This window comes from Hyposmocoma kahamanoa, unplaced genomic scaffold (genome assembly GCF_003589595.1).
Source record: "Hyposmocoma kahamanoa isolate Upper Pololo Valley unplaced genomic scaffold, ASM358959v1 91, whole genome shotgun sequence".
Classification (NCBI taxonomy): domain Eukaryota; kingdom Metazoa; phylum Arthropoda; class Insecta; order Lepidoptera; family Cosmopterigidae; genus Hyposmocoma; species Hyposmocoma kahamanoa.
This window is the reverse complement of record NW_020654684.1, coordinates 3,774,204-3,795,685: the sequence shown is the minus strand read 5'-3', so window position 1 is coordinate 3,795,685 and position 21,482 is coordinate 3,774,204. Positions and strand designations below refer to the sequence as shown.

Here is a 21,482-nt window from a genome sequence, read left to right as displayed (position 1 = left end):
TGCTGATTTATTGTTATCGGCGTATCGGTTAACATACGTCTAAACTGATCAATAATCGATTCGAGCAAGCCACTGCGCGAGAAAGCCACTCGCCTTCATCATTGGCCGCCACGCTGTTTGTGGCTGATATTAAACAATTTGCAGAGTATAACTCGAGGAAAGAGACTAATTTCAACAATATTGGACCTTACAACATTTGAAAGCAACAACGATGATGAAGATTTTAAAGATTTAATACCAATCTCTCTCCGATCCCACCGCTAATCAATTTAAATGTTGATTAAAGTGAGATCTGCTTTCTTCGTTATTTCACATGGTTTAGTCGACAGTCACTCAATACACGTATTTTGGTAATACTAATAGATAGGTATAATGTGAACATCGTTTTATAGTAGACAACATTGGCATCGGACAATTTTGAGTTTGGTCTTCGAACATATGAAATGAAAAACTCAATCGTTCAATTCCCAATCAAGCCTTGCAATATTTCTCCTTGCTTGTTCATTATGAGGGATAGCATACAATTAAAGCAAGTAATTGACTCCGTGACAAGAATTCACAGTTCGTATGTTGTTTAATATTAATGATACAGTCGGTGTGGTCCTAAATATTTAGCATACCAACCAGGGAGCATATAATTTTACAAGCTGGAATAGTTGTTTATTTTTTACTGCAATTATTTAATTATGCGACGTACGCTCAGAGATAATTTCGGCTGTTATTTTTTATGTTATTGATTAAAGGTATTGCAACCTTGTGATATATTAACGGTCGTATTTGTGTTGTAAATGAATGGTGTAATGGTGGTTTCACCGATTTTATTGGTGCTATAAAATAATTGTGTTTATTGTCTTTCTCAAGGGTATAGGATCAAGTGCTAATAAATTTATAGATGATATAAGGAATGTTAAGCTTTCTATGAGATTACTGTCGGTGTATTATAATTTTAGCACCCTCTGGCACTCTTATTCGATTAGGGTTAGTACACCGATACTTAGATCTAATTCTCTCTTTTCATTAATTTATTTAATTATTGTATTGTCACAATTATGTTAAGTCAGTGGCTTGAAAATTACATGTGACACCCTGTAAGGGCACAGCAAAGCGTTGGGGGCACTAACTCATTGTAAAAGGAATAAAATTGTGATCATTAAATAAATCATTACAATTATACATGCGTAAGATAAAGTAAGAATGATATCGGAAGTATCTCAAATTAATTGCATAATAAATTATATTTTGTCGTTGAAAAATTCTTAAATAATATAATAACTTTTATTTATGAGGAATTCTTTTGTCACAATAAACAAGTGACTGGTATGATTGGGACTTGACTATGCGTCTTGACTTGTATCATATAAAATAAACAGATATGGCACGTACAGCTACACTTTTCAACTCGCTTTAATCACACTGTCGTTCGCAATGATACTTTTATTCCCCATAAAACTCTCAGTACAACAACGACTGACAACTTTCCATTCGTAAAGCTTCAAACGTCTCGCTCCGAAGTGCAATAAAACTGTCATAAAACCGATGACGCAACTACACTACCATTTTGATACTCATCTCGAGATTTAACAAGATACCTCTTTATTACAGCTCTAAATTAAATTATACCACTGAAACGTGTTGCCATGCACTACGCAAAATGTATTATCACGTATTACAATGCAATACGCAAATTTCGTAACAAAACCAACTTCACCTAACATAACCTATATACTATATTGATCGCTTAGCGGTTTCGCTGTATACAATATGACACCTCGTAAAGACCATAGGTATATAATATATTACAAAATTATTAAACTAAGTTTTTACCTCGCAACTTTAACGTTTTGGCTTGCAACTTTCCATTACGCAGCCTGAATAACGGCTAAGTTAATGTGTTAAACTGATTATCTGCGCGCGTACCCCGGCAAAGGTGTGACGCCATTTTGGGAACATTCAAGTAACTGCATTAAATAAGGAATGGGATTATTGAAGTACTTACACGCGGAAGCGCCACTAATTGTTGCCAACTTCCAAACTCAAATTTGCAGAATACGTGTAAGTAATCAAAAAAACTATAATCTCTTACTGACTTACTGTGTTATTCGTAATAGTACAATTCAAAAGAAACCAGAAATTATCTTTTAGAATTGCAATAATGTCCATATTTATGTAAAAATGAGTGAATACGAATGGAGTACCTAATAATATTTATGATGGCGAATAGTTATAATGGATGTACCGTGTCATTGCGTACAGTAGCATAAACGCCATGAAAAAATGCAAGTTAACAAATTGAAAGAAAATTAATAATTATTTATTGACATAGTACAATTAGTTCATAAAAACAACGTACAAGGTTAGCTTTATAGATGGTAATATAGAGAAATGTCAGTCATGTGAGGTAGCCCCCATTAATCACAACCAGGTGATTACCAACTCGTACTAGTTCAGGTACTTCTTCAGGTCTCCAGCTGCACTACACCTTCGTATCACTCTTGCTATTCACCTGTTAATTTAGCAAACTATTTAATGAATTGCAAGTTGAATATAAATGTGATCTTGATTTTTTGTAAATTTTTAAGCAAATTTATGGTTCACTAATGACAAAAACGCCGTTTAAACTTGGAAAATTAGGTACTTCGGTAGAATATGGATGTTTAGTAGGCACAATAATACTTAATTGTTTAACTTTAGCTCCTAATTAAATCTCCGAGTGCCTCTACTGTTTGAGCATTATATCGAAATTCGAAATTTTATTGTGTTTACTAGCACGGTAACTATGGCCCAGTGTAGATAGACGTGTCTACATTGTCTACATGTCTACATTCTACTAGAATGTGCAAGGTTGCATTTCCTAAACCGCGTCTTCAATGCGCTACCACTTTTATAGTAAGGCATTTGCCACTTTTTTTCCTTCAAGTTCAACTTTCATTTGCAATGATGCAATAGCTTTTCTCGTCTGCAATCTCGTCAAGTAACTAGTCAGTGCGTAGGAGAACTTTCCTCCTCATTTAAATTGACCGTTTAGCTAATCCTTACGTGAATATTATCAGATCTCGGCGCCGTCGCACTCGACTCGCCAATTGCTTACAATGAGTTGTGGGTGTGCACTCTGCATAATCTCACTACACCAATTTCACGCCAACAAGAACATAGAAATTTTCTTTTTATGCAATTCTTACCGCTCCAGTTGACTCGACTATTCCAATTTTCAAAATTATCAACCGCACTTTCTTTTGACGACTTGTCGGCGTCGATTGAAACCTGGCATTCCGTTTATTCAAATTACGGACTTGGTACATTATTCAAACATCGAAAAACCGACTTCATCAATTTTAATGAAGTGTGTAACTTGTACGTCGGCAATTAAGTAATTTTCGTACATCACACGAGTCTCTTGAACGACGTGTGCACTTGAGACGTCAACTACGCGTACAGTCGAGAGCTCATGCACAGCTCTCAGAGCAAACAGAGCTAACGAGCCTAGGTAACATCACGACGAGTTTCATTGAGCGACAGTAACAGCGCGAGCGTGTGGGCCGCGCAGCGAGCATTTTGAGTGGTCAACATGCTCACTCATTTAATTACAGGTCGAAATGATGCAACGGTTCCGCTTTCCGTGCTAACTGTCCGAATTAATCACGAGCACTTTCACGCGCGCGCGCATGTTCGCCCCGCACATGAGGGGGCGGCGGCGATCGGCGCGTGAGTTATGGCCACCCGTTTTTAGTGGCTGCTTTATGGGGACAGGTGTGGCGTAAGACCAAACTGAGATGGAACTTCCTTACTGCAATTGCTAAGTGCATACTTACCCATGTAGGTAGGGAAGAGCAGGACTGAACGTTCCGATTTTCAAATAACTTGCAGTTTTATACTGAAAATGAAGGATTTGATTTTCAGCATAAAAATATTATATATATTTTTTTTTCTTTTTTGTAATAGTATAGTCACTTCTACTAATATCTCAATAGTCTTTTTCATAGAGGCAAATTTTTGACAAATTTCGGAGCGGAACATTCAGTCCTGCTTTGGGGCGCGTTGTTCCGCCCTTGAGGCAAATTGTTCCGCCTAGACTATGACAGAGTAACAAAGATTTTCTTTAATAAAACCATCTTTTTTATAATTGTATGCATGTATATTATGCGCAACTACATTCTTATTCATCAGTAATATTATTATTCATCGCTCATTTCTTCATCTGAATCACAGTTGAGACACACATAAGTGACTCTATCATCTCGTCTAAATATTTGACATGAGTCTCTTTGTAGTTTCGCATTCTTAAAACAAAGAAAAAAGGTCATAAAAATTTTAAGTATGATTGCAGGTCAATTGGGGAAGTTGTTCCTAGGAACAACCAGCCCCTCGAGGGAGGAACTTAGAGCCCCAAATTACGTTTTTATATCAATCAAAAAAATACTCAAACAATAAGATTCCTTACTAATGTCACTACAATTTAGAAAAGTTACATGTGAATCCGCCCATAATAAACAAGGACAGACCAAACAATTTAAACAAGAAAAAATTCACTTGCGTGATGTTTTGACAGATCCACACACATAGCCACACTTCCGTCGTCGCCGGAGTAACTGAAATGGCTGCCGGCAACACATGTGAAGCGCGTCGTTAAAGCGTCAGTAGGGTTAGCACAACAGGACGCGACTTGCGCGAGAGCGACATAAGCGTGAGATGTGTATACGAGAATAGCAGTATTATCGCGCTTTATATCGCACTCGAGCAAGCCGCGCCCTAGCTAGCCCTACTGACGCTTTAACGACGCGCTTCACATGTGTTGCTACATATTTTCCTTGCAAAATTATTGCTGTGAGAACAACTTACCCCGGGAACTGCTGGTAGTTCCGGGGTAAGTTCGAAAGCAGGGGAAACCGGGGCTGGCCCCGGTCTCCCCTACTTTCGGCATGAAACGAAGAATAATTTTTACATAATAGTACCTAATGCGCTTCCGTTCCCATTAATGAATACCTATCAATGTTTACTTTATATTTTCGTGCTAATAGTAACCAAAACTAATTGTAATTTGTACAACAAAATTGATTAAACTATATCAATTTGTTAAAGCTGTAATGAGCACAAGGCGACAACTAAATTAAAATAATACAAACCAAACACTCGATATAGTACTTAAAAGCCGTTCACGTCTCACGCCTGTTCGACACTTGGTTGCCATTTAATCTGTAATTTGCTGCAACTTGCGGATTTTATGTGACAAGGTCATTGTACTCCGCAAGAGTAACATCATTTAAGTAATGCTTTAATGTATTTATTATAGAAAAATCAATTAAGTATCTTCAATGTCAGATTGCGATGATGGCACTAATTGTATTGAATCATAATTAATATTTGATGATAATCAGTCACTGTGAAATAATGTCTTCTAATATTGATATAATTGTTTCTGTTTCGTTTTACCTTAAGTGGGTTTTAATTTGCTCAGTTCTTCAACATGTGTCCTACTTACTTGCGTTGTTATCGGTTTGATCTTAATTTCATCGATAACGGATGTGAGTCAATCATTGAAGCTTGTTCTTTATAAAAGTATAGAATTTAGATTTTGACTTTTCAATTTAGAATTTTAGTATACTGGTAATTACGTTAACAATACTTGCAAAAATGTTCCTGTTTTTTGAGAAGATCAAACAGATATAAAAGTTTCTAATTAAATACCACACATTGCTTGTTATTAACATTGGTACACTTGATGGTTGTTGTCCGTTAAGTTTGTCGCGAGTTATTCACGTCATTGTGGCTATCATCATAACAGATGATTGCCGCGGCGCAGGCGCAACCGAAGGAGCGCTCAACTATGATGGATGTATATCAATAGATAGGCTGATAACAAACATGATTTATTGAGATTAACTTAACGGCGCATCGAACCGGCGCTCGTGTTGGTTTTGCTAATGTTTGCTACCTTGTTATGTTACAAAATTTATTTTCAATTCCTCATTTACCATAAGACAACCGTCAGCTGACCAGGGAACTGTAAATGCGAAGCAAACATTACTTGCGTGGCACTTTTATTTTGTTTTTGTATAGGATATTCAGAGAACTCGGAATGTCTACAATTTTACTCAAAAATTCATAGATATATATACTTATATGTGTTTGGTAGGATTCGTCAACAAGCCTACTATGATAGAACATACAAACTTGAATTTCTTAAAAGTACATTATTTTCCTCATTAATAAACGGAAGAAAGTTTCCCGCCTCTATCATTCCTGTGGAGTCTCTCACAAAACACGTAATTTGGTGTTACTAGCCAAACTACCATCACGGCGCGCGGCGGCGTGTGCGCATCTCTGTTCTTATATGTCAATCAAGTCTTATATGTGTACATTTATAGTCGATAACACATGTATCGAACTTTTTTCTTATTCTCTAATATTAAAACAATAATGTGAAAAAAAAAACGTTTTGCTGTAGAATTTATACTTGTACCTACAGCCTGTTTACAAGTCGAACTTAGTAGTTGAAAAAAAAAAAAAACAAAAAGCATCAGTAAAGGAAGATGTAGGTCAGAGGGAGGACGGCACCAGTCAGTTCTGCTCCGATTTGTGCTTTAACCGCGTCAGAGCATTTCCATAACGGTGGTTAAATTCCAGTCATAACGTCTTCACAGCGTTAACAAGCTTACCATTTTATCTACATGTTCGACACATAAACTGCGTAGTGGTCAAATAGGCAAAAAATATGAATCTTAGAAGTCCCGAACTAATTTAGCAAACGCCCCACTTGATATGAAACTCAAGAAGTCGGGACAAAAAACACACCATAACAATGAGCGCCATATGTTACCAAATTCGCCTACTCGATTCAACTGATCTTGACTGATAGAAAAAAAACTTCAAGTTAATTGAGGCGGCAAAAAGTTGGCCATCTGCCCACGCGTGGGCCACTAACGTTAAGTAATACTGTTGTTATGTCATTGCGGGATTTGCGTTTTTTATGGGTTCACTTGTGTTATAATTTTATAGAATGTATAGCCATAGCTACTTGCAATAGTTTGAGTTTTACTAAAAAAGACAATGGTTCCAATTGCAAGTTCACTTGTGAACACGTTTGACTGCTCGTAATAAAACTTCAAATATAAGGCTCAACTCAAAAAAAAAACAGGTTGCGCGGGTTCCGGAGAATTCTCGTCTTGTGAATTCAACTGTCTCATGTCTAAGTTCTATATTTACACAATTGTCATAAATCATAAGGAGTTTCGCTTCCACATATATATGGCGAGCGGCTAAGGAGTGGAATTCCCTTCCTGCGGACATATTCCCCGAACGCTATAACTTGGACTTTGTGTAGAAAAAAAGGTCATAACACTTCTTTTCTAAAACCTCCATTTTACACCACCATAAAACCATAAATGCTACAATAGTTAAAGTGGTAACTGTATCTCGAGTCTCAGTAATAATCCTAGTACCATGACAATTGCAATTTTAAAAAAATAATTATTTATTTATTAATTACTTCGTCCGCGGCGACACAGGGTTAGGTCATCTCGTTACGTCAAAGAAAGTACATAATCATTATAATAGCTATGATTTATTTAAAAAGCACACATTACCTTAGAGCCGTTTTGTCTTATGGTCAGGTGATATATAGATACAGTTGCTGTTTACACATCTCTCTCGCACTTCTAAAGTTTTTGTTCGTATTCACGTGTAAAATCCCTCTATTTCTATTATATGTACCAAAATTCAAAACAAGAATGTAGTTTACCAGGTAGCCGCCGAAGTACATTGAACTAAGAGCACCTAATAACTGTGGGCATTATGTACCCCCCATCATCACGCCGTCGTCGACGTCGACACGCATACAAACGGAAGCCCACATCTAGTTACCCACATTCAGCTCGTTCGCAATTATTATGTGGACACACGCCGCACTGCCGTCGTTTTGTTGCTGCTGCCGCCGCGACCGGGGCAATAGGTTACAGGCTCTGACAGAGGACAGATTTGAGGAAATGCACTTGAGGCTTTAATGTTTTTTAGAACAGGTATGTTGGAAGACTCACCTTGACCATTAAAACTGCGTAACACATTTTTAACATAAACCTTTGCACATTACTCAAGAAATTTTTTTATAATATTTATTGTGTCCAAAACAGTGTTACTACTCTTCCACCAACGACTTCAATGGTCATTTGGTTTTTCTCACATTCATCCTTTCCGGCGTTTGGTTGTGATATCTCTGTTCCACGCCGTTAAAGTCTGCCCCCAGTCTTGCTTTATGACTATCACTACCACATAACACCGTCAGCGTTCCAGAAACGTCGGAAAACTTATTGAATGCGCCGGCGCTGGCATCAGGGCAATAGGTTACTTGTTCACCGACTCAATGTACAGTTATGCGACAACGATCGCTTCATTCTGGATGCACATTCTTGCTCGCTGCACTGAAGCTTGAAGAGTGACCAAAAGTTGTAGACAGTGATCGATCTAACGCGGTCGTGTTGATCACTTATCGGTATGACTGAGTTTTTATATTTGATATCTTGATAGGTTAGTTCAGTTATAAAAGTCGACGGTAATACACTTAGGGTCGTATTCCAGAACTCTACTCAATGCTCAAGTCAGGATTTGAGCAGACTTGAGTATGATTTCAAGCACTGGAAATACGACCCTAATGGCAAGGACATGAGTGTGATTTCTAGTGCTTTGAATCATACTCAAGTCCTGACTTGAGTATTGAGTAGAGTTCTAGAATAGGACCCCTAGTTTTAAAGCTTATTATTCATTGCTATAATTTGTATATGTGCCGATTAACATAGACATGAGCAGGGAATTCTAGTACTTAGCATCAGTAAAGAAAGGTTTCAAAAAGAACTTCTCCCAAGTTAAAATTAATGGCATAACCTTTAACGGTCAGTCAATATAGACAACGGAGTGGCGCACCATTACGGTGTACAATTAGTAATTGTATCCGAAACAACAACAATTTGTCAAGCATCAACAATTTCACTTTCCCATTAGCGTTACACAACTGATCATGTCGTTCAGTACAAGCGCTACTTGACAATTGGGTGTGTTTGAATACTTAAAAAACAACATAACATAAGTGATGTTACTTATAAAGTGTGCAACGATCATGAAAAGCTGAAAAGTGACGAAATATTTGCGTCTCAAATGCCGGAGTGGCTTTCAGTTTGCATAAATACATCATATTTTTATTTTAAGATGTTGCCTTCAATATGACGAATTGTACGCGTTGCTGCCCTCAACATGATTCATGTAACGTTTTTGGATTCACTTTTATCTGTTTATTACATCATATGTCTTACACTATGCCACTTTATCCCTCATTTAGTTACCTTTGCTGATCCGCTTACGTGGGCGATCATTCATCCTCACGCCTCGTACATCACTTCTTTAACCCCCTCACAAAGGCCTCTCACGTGCGTGAAGAGCGAACAGTGGGCGTGATATAATGGCTCAAGCACTTTCTTCGTCTGTTTGTCCAGCAGATTGCGATTTGTTGTGTTTGCTTTCGATCGCCTTATAGGTAATGGAATAGATTTCTCTACTCTCTATTGCTTGTCAACTAGCGAAGTCCAGGTACAGCGATAAGATAACTTCCGATTATTCGTCATACCTACTTATTCTGATTTTTCATTCTCAGTACGTGTACATACCTATAGGTATTTATATGACTTCCGTATATACAGCTCGTTTCAAGTTTCCTATTTAATTGAAATTTATGAATGACGCAACCCTCGAAGAATCCTTCGCCCACGTCATCATCGCGTAATTAAAAACGATCCTTCGCGAAAACCAGTATTCAATATACGTATCATCATAGCCTATCCTGTTAAACCGTAACCACATATACTCGATATCCAGTGGGCCGTAAAGCCCCTGCCATTTATAGTTTGTGCTCCTCAATGGATCAGATCGCAGAAGGGCGGGGAGGAGAGGTGAGGTGGGGAGTGCAGGGCTGCTTCCGTTGCACACAATTGCTTTGCCCTTTGGACGATGGTGTAAGCTGCAACATGACGTGAAGTGGTATATCTATGCCGTAATGCAGCTGTGAAAGTGTCACTTTTTTAATCCGTTCAGTATTACTGAGCTACAAAATGTGACGTTATTTAGAGTCAAGGTAAGGCGAGGCCTCTTTGGGATTGATCATCTGTAAATACATGTTTGATTGACTTTCATTCAATAACACTGTATAAATTAAAAAAGGTGGATTTATAGACTCGATACTGAAACATCACTTATTGCGGTCACACTTTTCGTAAGATTGTTGTGCAACTTCAATGCAGCAAACGCTCGCCTCTCATTACTCGCCCCATATTCAGCTCAATGCACCGCACACTTCATAAATTGTTCAACAAACACCGCGCCAGTGCAACGCATACAACAACTCGTTCCGGCAAGCCATTGCTCTATTTACTGGCTACCTGCAGATACTCCTACCTCAGACATAATGGGTCATATTTTAAAATTCTGATTGTTGTAAGCAAGCACGAAACACAGTTCTAAGATAATTTTAGATTGTTATTTTCAAAGATACCACATACATACGTTCCCACTTTTCCCCTCCTGTCATCATCAACGTCGTGGTTCCTGTCAGGATGTGTATTTTTAAGTGGCTTTGTCGCCCCTCTCACTCTAAGCGCCCCGCAACCCCGCGAGCGCCATTCATATGATACTTACCAGAGTCGATGTTCTCACTTCATTTTCTTTCTATTTCGAGATACTTTGCATCTGCACTTGCTGCAGTAGAATCAGTAAGTTGAAACTAAGCTGATTGCGTGTTAAAGGCACACGACATACGTACTCGCTCAATTATTTTTAAATTTATCAAGCTCCAACTGACAGGACACTGCTAGACGTCCGCAGAGCAGGCTCCTTCCACGGGTGTAGCCAATTTTGGAGTATATTTTCCAAAATTGACTACTACTCAATTTTGGAGAATATACTTTTAATAATCCGTTGCGTGCGGAGTGACTAAATACATTTATATTTACAAATATTTTCGCATTTAGTTGTGGTTTATTGTATGCAAGTGATAAAATAGCATATTTTAACACTTTTATACTAAAACTTGCGAAGAACATTTCCACGAGTACAACACGGGAGGCATTTTCGTATTTTTCCCGGGGGCGCACAGAGTCACGGCTGCGGTCGCCGCGACACCGAAACACAGTGAAATTGCCTTAACGACGTCAATTCCGACAAACGTTCGCATAGCAGACACGATGGACGAAAGTCATAAACGGACAACCCATAGCATCGTGGAGGACATTGATGCTAATGGAATCTACTTGGTATCCACATCTACCGCCTATTTTCAAATTTCACAGTGTAGCGCTCAAGACATCATCAAAAGTTACGTCTACTATAATAATCATGACAGTAAAACTGCCATGAAGAGGAGTATCCCAGCCAGCGCGGCAGGCTTGTTACTCATCTCGTATTTTGATTTTCATTTCAACGTGAGATATAACTATTTTGTATTAGGAATACTTTGTTTTTTGTTGTTTTATCTCATTAATCCACAAATGCACATTTGCATTTTTTAAATTAGCACTAGTTCGATTTCTACTATGTCCACCCTTGGATTATATGGAAAATTCCAGTTCGTTCCCAATTACAACCAATGTATGTGCGATGATGTGAACTATTACATTATACACAGCAATAGCTTTCAATTGTTGACGTCCTGGTAGCTTCTTGAGTTGATGCCATTTCAAATGTTTTATTAAGTGGAACCATCATGTTATTATGTTAATTTAATAATTTGCATCGATAAATATTTTAATTTACTATAACATTGCACCAGGTCTTGATACAGATTAAGCAAGCCATTTGACAAAGTGTGAATGATTTATGCCCGGTTAAAAAACCTCAATTATGTTGCCAGATCCTTAATTTTTCACATCTATCAGGGACCGATCCCAGCTCCCAAGTCCTGTGACTGAGAAACCCGTCGCGGCTGATTAGCCAATTGCGGCGAGTGCATTGCTCCCGGCGTTTTCCCTGCATCTACAATTCTACACCAAGACTGAGCGGGCGCATATATGCCGCCTTGTTCGGCAAATGGCCATTCTTCTTACCAGACTGGTACCTTCGGGCTGCCTTTTTGCCGTTAATTAAGTTGAAAAGCCTAATTAACTTGATTATGCGTTGTGGATTGTTTCTTTAACAATTAGAAACTACGATGATGACGATGGAAGATTTTGTAAAGAATCAAGAACTAATAATAAGTAAGAGATACATGTGACGACCGGCACAGGTGGTCGAAAAGCAAATTGAATATTGCGAAATGTAGCTAACTGTAATACAAGGAGTTACTGAAAATAAACGCAGAATATACAGAGAAAATTAATCATATTTAGCAAACAAACAAGAGCTTGTTTAAGTCACAATTCTACTAAACTTTTCTTTAAACTTCCGAAAGAAACATTAAGAATACGCTAAAAACTTAGAATGCTGTAGGGCTAAAAACGTAATTACTACACGCCTTAAGAATCAGCTTAATGAATACCATATTGGTTATAGTAGGGCTGGCACGAGTTGCACGAGAGCGACATACAGCCCGGGATCTCTATACGAGAGTAGCTGTATCTCGCGTTTTACGTCGCTCTCACGCAAATCGTGCTCGTTCGTGCTAGCCCTACAGATTTACTTTTTAACTCTCAATTTTAATTAAAAGTATATATTACCGTTCGACCTGCGAAGGCGACGCCTCCAATTTTATAGGAACGCGGAAACGAATCTGATTGATACACATAGGTTAGAAGTCTTAGCTTCGTTTCGCTTTACGATCGCCTTTGACTCAGTTGCTTTTTTTTATAAACGCGGAAGGGACAATTAATTTCCGTCACCACTACCTAATTCATCTTCAACACATTAACTGCCTTCGTGGCCAAACGGTTATCATGCTGGTCTGCCACGCAGAGGTTCCGAGCTCGATTCCCAGGCCGGTAGAAATATTTGTATGGCCTAAATTTATTTATTTCGTGAGTTTAGGTGTAATGTATGGTTATCTATGTGTGTATCTGTGTGTCCATGATACTCGCGATACAGGGTTTCTCTAATGCGGGGCTATGAGCGTGTTTAATTTCTTTTTTCAAATATTATTGCAATATCATAACATATTTTATCTTTTTACATGAATGTGCACCAAAGTTTATGACTTGTATAAGTTCGTTAAATGGGTCATGTAGGTAGGTACAACAAAAATAACAAAAGTTTTTTGGTGAAAATTTAGCAGAAACATTTTACGGAAATTTCAGTTTTCCTTCGGATGTCTCCGTATTTTTAATTGTCCAAAAAAGTTTTCGGTAACTTTGTAAATAACGCAATAGTATTATTTAGAATTTAAAAAAGATTACCTTTATTACTCCCCGGTCACTATTACGCAGTGGCGTTACCACAGAAGACGTAACTATTTTGACGAAGTTACTCTACAATACATTACAATACATAAGCAGATGAATCGCTCACTTCAGAAGATAAGCCCACCAATAGGAGGTCTTACGGTGCGTAGCATATTATCAGCAACCGGCAATTTTCTGCGCCTGCGCCGCACTTGCTCTACTTGACCTATTCGTTTGCGCGTGGGCAAACTTAGCTCAATATTTGCATCGCGTACTTAGTACCTTGATATAATACCAATAAACAAATCACTTTAATAAAACATTTATATGGTATTGGAAGTATGCACATTGAACCCATTACCTCAAGACGAGAATGTTTGAATACTTGATTCCATTACAGCCATTCGGAAGAAAGAACACTAAGGACATTTGTAATTTTTTCAAATACAACATACCAGACACTTCATTTCAAATATAATGTTCCAGAGCCCCATATTAGTACTACTTAATTAATGTCCTGGTACACCTATCGAATCTCTACATTAATGAAAATTACACCAGCACTCGTAACTATAAGCTATATTTTAAAACACCTATAATTACTTTCACATGTAACAAAACGGTTACGCGAGTTCAATAAAAAAATGTTTTGAATAATCTTCTTCATTGCATTGCCAGAAAAATGTTATATCGCGTGCGATTTTGTTCGAAAAACATTCAGTCGAGTTTCAACTCTAATTTATAGTGCTAAAGGTGCTATAGGAGTTGGTCCTGCCAGGCTTAGATATCATGCAAAACGATTGTCCCAATTGTGAAGATCGATTTTTATTATCATTTCCGCGGTGGAAGCGCGCGGGCGGTGCCGGCCCGTCCCAGGGATCTGGTGTCTCCAGTCAAATTACATAATCGCCGTAGGAAGGAGGTACCCTACTTACCTCGAAGGCAGACGCTATAAATGCTTTATGTACTAGCAAGAATATTAAATGAACACATTTCATTGCATTGTTCCTTCCCTGTCCGTGTGGCGCACCCTGGGCAACAATCGGCAAGTATCTTACGTCGATTGGTGAATCCTTTCACCACGATGGCAAGCGTTATTTGTATGCCATCGATACATAAGGAGATGCATTGTATGTCATATGCATTTATTTCATAATTGCAGACATTTTCTTAATTCGTGGCTTTTAAATATGACTGCTCGTCGGCAGCTACACCTCTCTATGTTGCTGTTCGGTGTAGTGAAAACCGAGACACCTGAGTATCTCTACCGCAAACTTCGTTGGTCTCTAAACTGTTTTAAATACAAGGTTCGGGCTATCGTTCCTGCTCACCGCACAGCAGCTTTCAGATGAACTTTCAGGTTTGCGTCATCCAAGTGCTGGAATGATCTACCCCCTCCTCTTCGTGACACTTCTAGTAGGAATGCTTTTAAGCGCAAGCTTAAGGCTGTTCTGCTGGGAAATCAAAAGGGATTCTGTTAACTTTTTCCAGCACCTATTTATTTATACTTTTTATACACATTGGTTATATAATATATTAGTTGCTTGATGTAGGTATAGTGTATATGTATTAATTATTATAATGTATTTTCATAGTTATACATAAATTATTTGGAAGTATTTAAACATACACAACACACACACCCACACTCACATACACAAACACACACACCCACACTCACTCACACACACACCCACCCACACACACACACACACACACACACACACACACACACACACACACACATATATATACACATATACACACACACACACACAGACACACACACCTGTTACTGTTTAATATATACATACATATAATTATTTTACTGTTATATTCAAGTACCTAAGTATGATTGCATATGTTGCTCCATAACCTCACTTGGATCTGAAAATCAGTGCAGGGAACGCGTTGCGTTTTCCAGCAAATACTGAGTTTGTGACCCTTTTGTTACCGCGGCTGGCACCACACAAAGTATCTCAATATTTAGTGTTCTTTTTATTATTTGTGTGAATAGTTCCTGTTTTAATTTTATCAAATTTTTGTATATACATTTTTGATTTGTGTTTGTTTTTGTTTTTCTTTCGTAACTATTTATTTATGTTTAACGTTGAATGTTTTGATCGTGTTTTATTTTAGTTCTGTTTTGTTCCGTTTTTTCTTTTTTTGTCTTTTGTCTTCTGTGGTGTCATTGTGGTATACAAATAAATGTATTTTCTTTCTTTCTTTCACTTTTAAAAACTAAGTACACACATCAAAAAAAGTTTGCGATCACTTCGAAAAACTGAAATCTTTTTAGTTACTGTAGATTATGTTATGATTTTTTCTTCTTTTTAGATTCTTTATTTAAAAATAAATTATAACATAAAACAATGACCCCGTTCAATTGTTTTTTCATATAAAAAGGCTTTCAGTCCTACCTTACGCTCATTCAGAAATCTGATTTAGTCAATTATAAGCGATTCAAGATATTTTTCGCGGAAAGTTGTGATTGAAAAAATGCCAAGAGGATTATCAGAGGTTTTACGAGCTAGAATAGTAACTTTGAGGGAAGAGGATACACCACGAGAGTAATAGCACGCAGACTTGCTATATCCCAATCCTGTGTCTTGGCTACGTTGCAGAGGTATCACGGAATGGGGAATTTAGCTGACCGACCCCGCAGCGGTCGCCCAACTGTTTTGACAGCTGCCCAAAAGCGCTATATTAGATTGCTGGCAGCCCGTGATCCAACAATCAACGCCACTAAAATAAAAGCAGAAGTCAGGGCCGCCTCTGGGCTTGAAGTTAGCACGCAGACCGTTTGCAATAGCTTGCACCAGGCTGGATTACGAGCACGGAGGTCTTGGCGAGCTCCGCTCAATTCCCGGCAACGTCAACAACGAAGATTGCAGTGGGCTAGACTTCGGCAAAATGAAGAAGGTGAGGACGAAAACATTTGGCAAAACTGTCTCTTCGTTGACGAATCCCGAATCAGCACTCATCCAGATAACCGACGTGTCCGTGTCTGGAGAAGACCAGGCGACCATGAAAGACAAAGAACTGCCACTGGAACAGTTCAGCAAGGCGGAAAATCGGTGTCCTTTTGGGGTGGCATTATGATTGGAGCTAGAACGCCTTTGATCCAGTATCGGGGCTTCATGACAGCAGACATGTACAAAGCAGTTGCTATTGATGATATCGTCAGACCATTCCGAGTAAACCATGGGCACCAATTTGTACTGGTCGATGATAATGCGCCCGCACATCGAGCTCAACGAGTCAATGCAGCTCTTCAAGAATACGATATCACACGATTAGACTGGCCTGCCGGCTCGCCCGACTTAAACCCAATAGAGCACGCGTGGGATGCTCTTAAACGAGCAGTATGGAACCGTGAGCCACATCCCCAGACAGTTCCAGAGCTCAGGGAAGCCGCTATTGAAGAATGGGATAGGTTACCTCAGGAAATGCTGGGTAACTTGATCCTCAGCATGCCCAGGAGGATCTTCGCATGTATTCGAGCCAGGGGAGGAGTTATTTTATATTGAATTCACACCTTTTAATAATAAATTGTTGTTTAAGTTTAATTAAACAGTCTTTTTCTTTCTATGAAATTTCTATCACTATTACATTATGATTAATGGCTCATTTTTTTAAATAAATAATAAAAAATAGTTTTATATTTTAATTTCAAACAGGGTATTCCTATTTAAAGAAAGCATACAACATAGATTTTTCTTGATAAAGTTAAATTTAAAGAATTATAGGAGATTATGCTATTGATCGCAAACTTTTTTTGATGTGTGTATATTCATATGTTAGATTTTAACATAAAAAGACGTTCTCACGTAAGTGGTATCGTTAGATTAAGCTATAATAAACTTTGAAATTAGCCATTGATCTTATGCCATAATCAGCGAATGTCGTAAAACCCACCTCGCTTCCCCACTGTATTAGTCTCCGCTACTCACGTTCCACGAGCTCGCTTGGCGCTCACGACCTCCTTTATATGGGAGGTCCTCACATCTCGCCGCTGCCAACTTTACAGTCGGCTTCGTTACACCCTATGAACCAAATTAAGTATCTACCGTCTCTTAGCTAGTATATAATAATGTCGGAACTTGGGACTTATTATTTTGTTAAAATTTTAAGTGCCTTTAATAACAAAAGACATTGACAAAAAAACATTATTGGAATTAACGAATGAGAAAAATGCTCGCAAGAATTGCACTGTAATAATAATAGTATGCGAATTTTTAGCATATTCGTATTTACATTATACATATACATATACATTGTATTTGCATTGTTGAACTTGCCGTGACTGTTGTACACTTGGTGAGGTTCAAGGTTCGTCTCCTTATACGGAAACCGGATGTTCTCAGTGGTTGATTATGTGATGATAGAGAGGATAGCCCATACGTCGCACCACTACTACTGTCTCGTGAAGATGTATTGCATACTATTTGCAAAATGCCTTAAAAGTTGTCTATTGTACGTACTACTTAGGATGAAAACAACCCCAATCTAATGAGCAAATAAATTTAGATTTTTCACATCACCATTTTAATGCTAGTCGTCTCACACCCAAAGAGCAACAATAGAAATTTCATTTTTTAGCAAGCACCAATAAAGTTTGACATGAAAAATTATAGCATTGTTACAAATTGAAGCTGAAAATACAATCATGTTTTCATTCATTTAGAGATGTTTAATTAAAACACACGAAGGTGTTTTTTGTTATTACCATCAGACTGAACTTCGCTCGACTTTAAAATAATAACCTGTCATTGTTCAAATCCATCGGAGGTTCGCTTTTGTATCTTAATTGCTGGCTGTCAAAACGACCTCACGCTGCTGCCTTCTCATTACCGCTGCCTCCTTATTTAAACGCCGATTCTAGTAAGAGCCCTTGTCAGAGATGTAAATTAGGCATTTCCAAGATTCTAAGCCTCATTAATGTGCCGAAGGTCGCAGATCGCCGACAAACTCATTGTGGCGTGGATATGACAAAAAACATTCGGGCTGAGTTTTAATATTAGACCAATCAGATTTCTTCAGTTGTCTATTGAGTTGAGAAGAACAGCGGGAGGTAATTCGGAGTCGTAGCGGTTTTGTGTCGAAATCTTAAAATTATAATTTGGTTTTCGATTCTGTAATGATTTATTTGGAAACTTGGGCGCTCACCCATTCGCACAATTAGCTCTCATTTAAGTATTTATTGTGGTGTTTCGGAGACAAATGCCAAAAATGTTTTTTTTTGCAAGCAGATAGGACTTTTGAAAAGGATTTTTTAAATTTAATTAAATAAGCTAGAAAAGCTGTTCCAGAGAATTTATTATGAAGAATTTAAAAAAAATACTTTTGAATACAAACTAATGAGTTTTGCTGTTCAATTTCAAATTCAAAACCAAACTTTTGCCTCTAATATCGGAAGACAGGCTGATGTAGTTAATTAGTATTTTAATAAATTTCTTCTTGTTGTAGACCAAAGCCATCGGCATGGCGTATCGGTGTGGCCCAACGGCCATCGGGAACCGCTCCTCGTGGGCACCGCTCTCGTCTCCTGTGGAAAAAACCTTCGACCGCCCTCTCAGCGGCAACTTCGACAGGATATTCAATGCGTTTGAAAGAACCAACGCTTTTGAGTACGTCAGGAACTCAGTAGAAAAGGTATACTTACTTTTTATTACTTCTTATTGCTGTGGTAGATGTCATTCCTATTACTATTTTTTTTACAGCAAATCATCATTGCCTCCAGGTTTGTTTACTGTATTAAAGCATAGGTGGAGAACCAACGTCATCACAGGTACAGGAAATTTACGTTGGTCTTTCATCGGCAAAACATTTGTAAGGAGTGTTAAGGATACTTTCTCACTCCGAAATGTAGCCAAGCCGCTTAGTATCAGGTTTTGATTGAAAGTTTGTGTTTGTATGTCTAATAAACTCTATTGAAATCTTTTATTTTTCATAAAAGGAAGAGCGTCACATCGGTCATGGGGACATCGTGGTGAATAGAAAGATGAGCAGCAGTTTCGAGCGGGCGGATTGCGCGCTGGCAGCGCAAACACCCTGCTCCGAGGATGAAGACTTCTACAGAGAGAAGATCCTATATTCGCAGGCGAGACAGCTGTTTCCGCTTCAGGAGGATCTGGCTGACTGGATCAATAAGACTATTGGTGAGTTGCAAGCAGAGTGGCGTTAAGTTGAAAGAGAGGTTCAGCAAATGTGGGAGGTTCCTTGCAATATTATGACAATGAGTTATTCTTGGAACAATATCCAACTTGTCTTTTAAGCTACCATTAAATTGCCATTGTCAACCGTGACCATGGGACCTGTAAAGGGCCCGAAACGTCGGTTTGTTTGAAAAAACAAATATACGCGATTTAAATCCGCAAAAATAGTTTCATTCCTACCATTAAAATTTGTCAAAAATCTCAAAAGATATTGTCACATCTCTTACTTTACATATAGCTATGGTCACACCACAGTTCCCGATAAGTCGGTGATAACAAACGTTAATAAGTGAATCGGAAGATGAAGATGTATATATTGGAACACACCAATTCAAAATTTCAGAGATTAGTGTCTTTAAGACTCGTAGCTACCGACATTATAAAAACAACACACTTCGTGACAAGAGCCAGGAAAGAATTCTATTTCTTTGTGGTAAAACCGGACATCCTAAAAACAAAACTAGTGGAAAGCGTTGTAGATCTGTGCAGCTCAGTTATGCGCGATGTGTACGCGTACGCAGTAATTATCTTCAGTGTAAAGGTGGGGACGCACGAACCAATGAACACATCCCAATCGTAAAGTGAACGTTACAGAAACTATGTACCTAATTTATATTTATTTCATTTTCACTTTATGAGAAAAATTTGGGCGCCTGAGAATATATCTGAAGGGAAGACTAATTTCCATGGCAATACCACCTTGGACTCAATTAATGAACCGTTCCAAAAAGCCATCCGTTCGGAATACCTATAACTTGAACTACAAATATTCTTTTTTGTCCCCTGTGTAGGTTATTGGTCTGTGTATTCCATTTGTCTGAGCCTACCCTAACCGGCAGCGTCACATTCATATTGCACACGTGTGTGGAGGAGCGTGAAAATCGCAATTTTTTCAGTTTCTCCTTTGCGCACAGCTCATGCGTCAATCTCACGTTTTACAGCGCGTACCCATCGTCATTAAACATTAATGTGTTAGGTATAGTTACAATTGTTATATATACAATACCAATCCCAGTCCTATTGTTTAATCACTATAGATGCCAAAAGGACGTAGTCGCTTAAGAAAAATTTGGTATGATGTTTTAAAGGCCTCAATGTTGGGACGTGAAAATTATATGCAGACCTGGGGTTATGGTTGGTTCATTCATTAAACCCTTCGAAAAAAAAAAGTCAAGATTGTCAGAACTTTTTGTTTCTTATATTTTAAGTGTGAATTTTCGACACAATATCTTCTCGTTATTGCAATGTTTTGTGTAATGAGTTAATGACCTCTGTTTGCAGAAGGCAATTTCCAGCCATTTCAAATTTCTTTGTTCCCTTTTGTGAACAATGTATGTAGATATATTTTAGACTGCCTTCAGAGAGAATTAACGCACATTTCCGCAGGAATTGCTGTAAAAGAATTAACAATTTGTCCTTTTGATGTCCAACTACTTTAATTCCTCTAAGTGGTTTCTTATAAATATGTCATGTAGCTCCGAAGCAGTCTCTAACATGTCGCAGTATTTTTTTATTACTTTATGTCATTCAAATAAACAAGGCGGATAACAACAATAGAGCCACCATAATAAATGGAACTAGTGTTGGATCATCGGTCCATATCGAGACCTCAAAGCATGCGGGAGAGGCTACTGTAACACGTTTGATGATAAGAATCATTGCGAACTTATTGAAGACAACGCCACCTACAAACACATTTCCGAGTCCCTTAGGAACTGAAAATGTGCCGGTCTCGTTTAGCAAGCTATGTATACTTAAGAGCTTTGATTTCAACGTCATGTCGTAGTCTCGCAGTTGTCAGATGGCCGTTCAAGTCGTGGGTGTCCGCTAATGAATGGAACCGTGGAGCCATAACTGGTTCTTATAATAGCCAATTTATTAAAAATTAGCTTCAACATTTATCTGCATCCGGTTATTTTGGCCC

General features: G+C 38.2%; 1 protein-coding gene across 1 annotated transcript in view; it reads left to right on the top strand.

Annotated features, from left to right (window-relative positions):
• Nucleotides 1-19,527, top strand: part of LOC113236305 — a 56,094-nt gene extending 36,567 nt beyond the window's left edge. The window contains exons 3-4 of the mRNA XM_026472316.1: nt 18,810-18,995; nt 19,300-19,527. Of these exons, the coding sequence (XP_026328101.1) occupies nt 18,825-18,995; nt 19,300-19,527 (399 nt within the window). The 5' untranslated portion in view covers nt 18,810-18,824. The remainder of the gene's footprint in view (nt 1-18,809; nt 18,996-19,299) is intronic.
• The last annotated feature ends 1,955 nt before the right edge of the window (nt 19,528-21,482 follow it).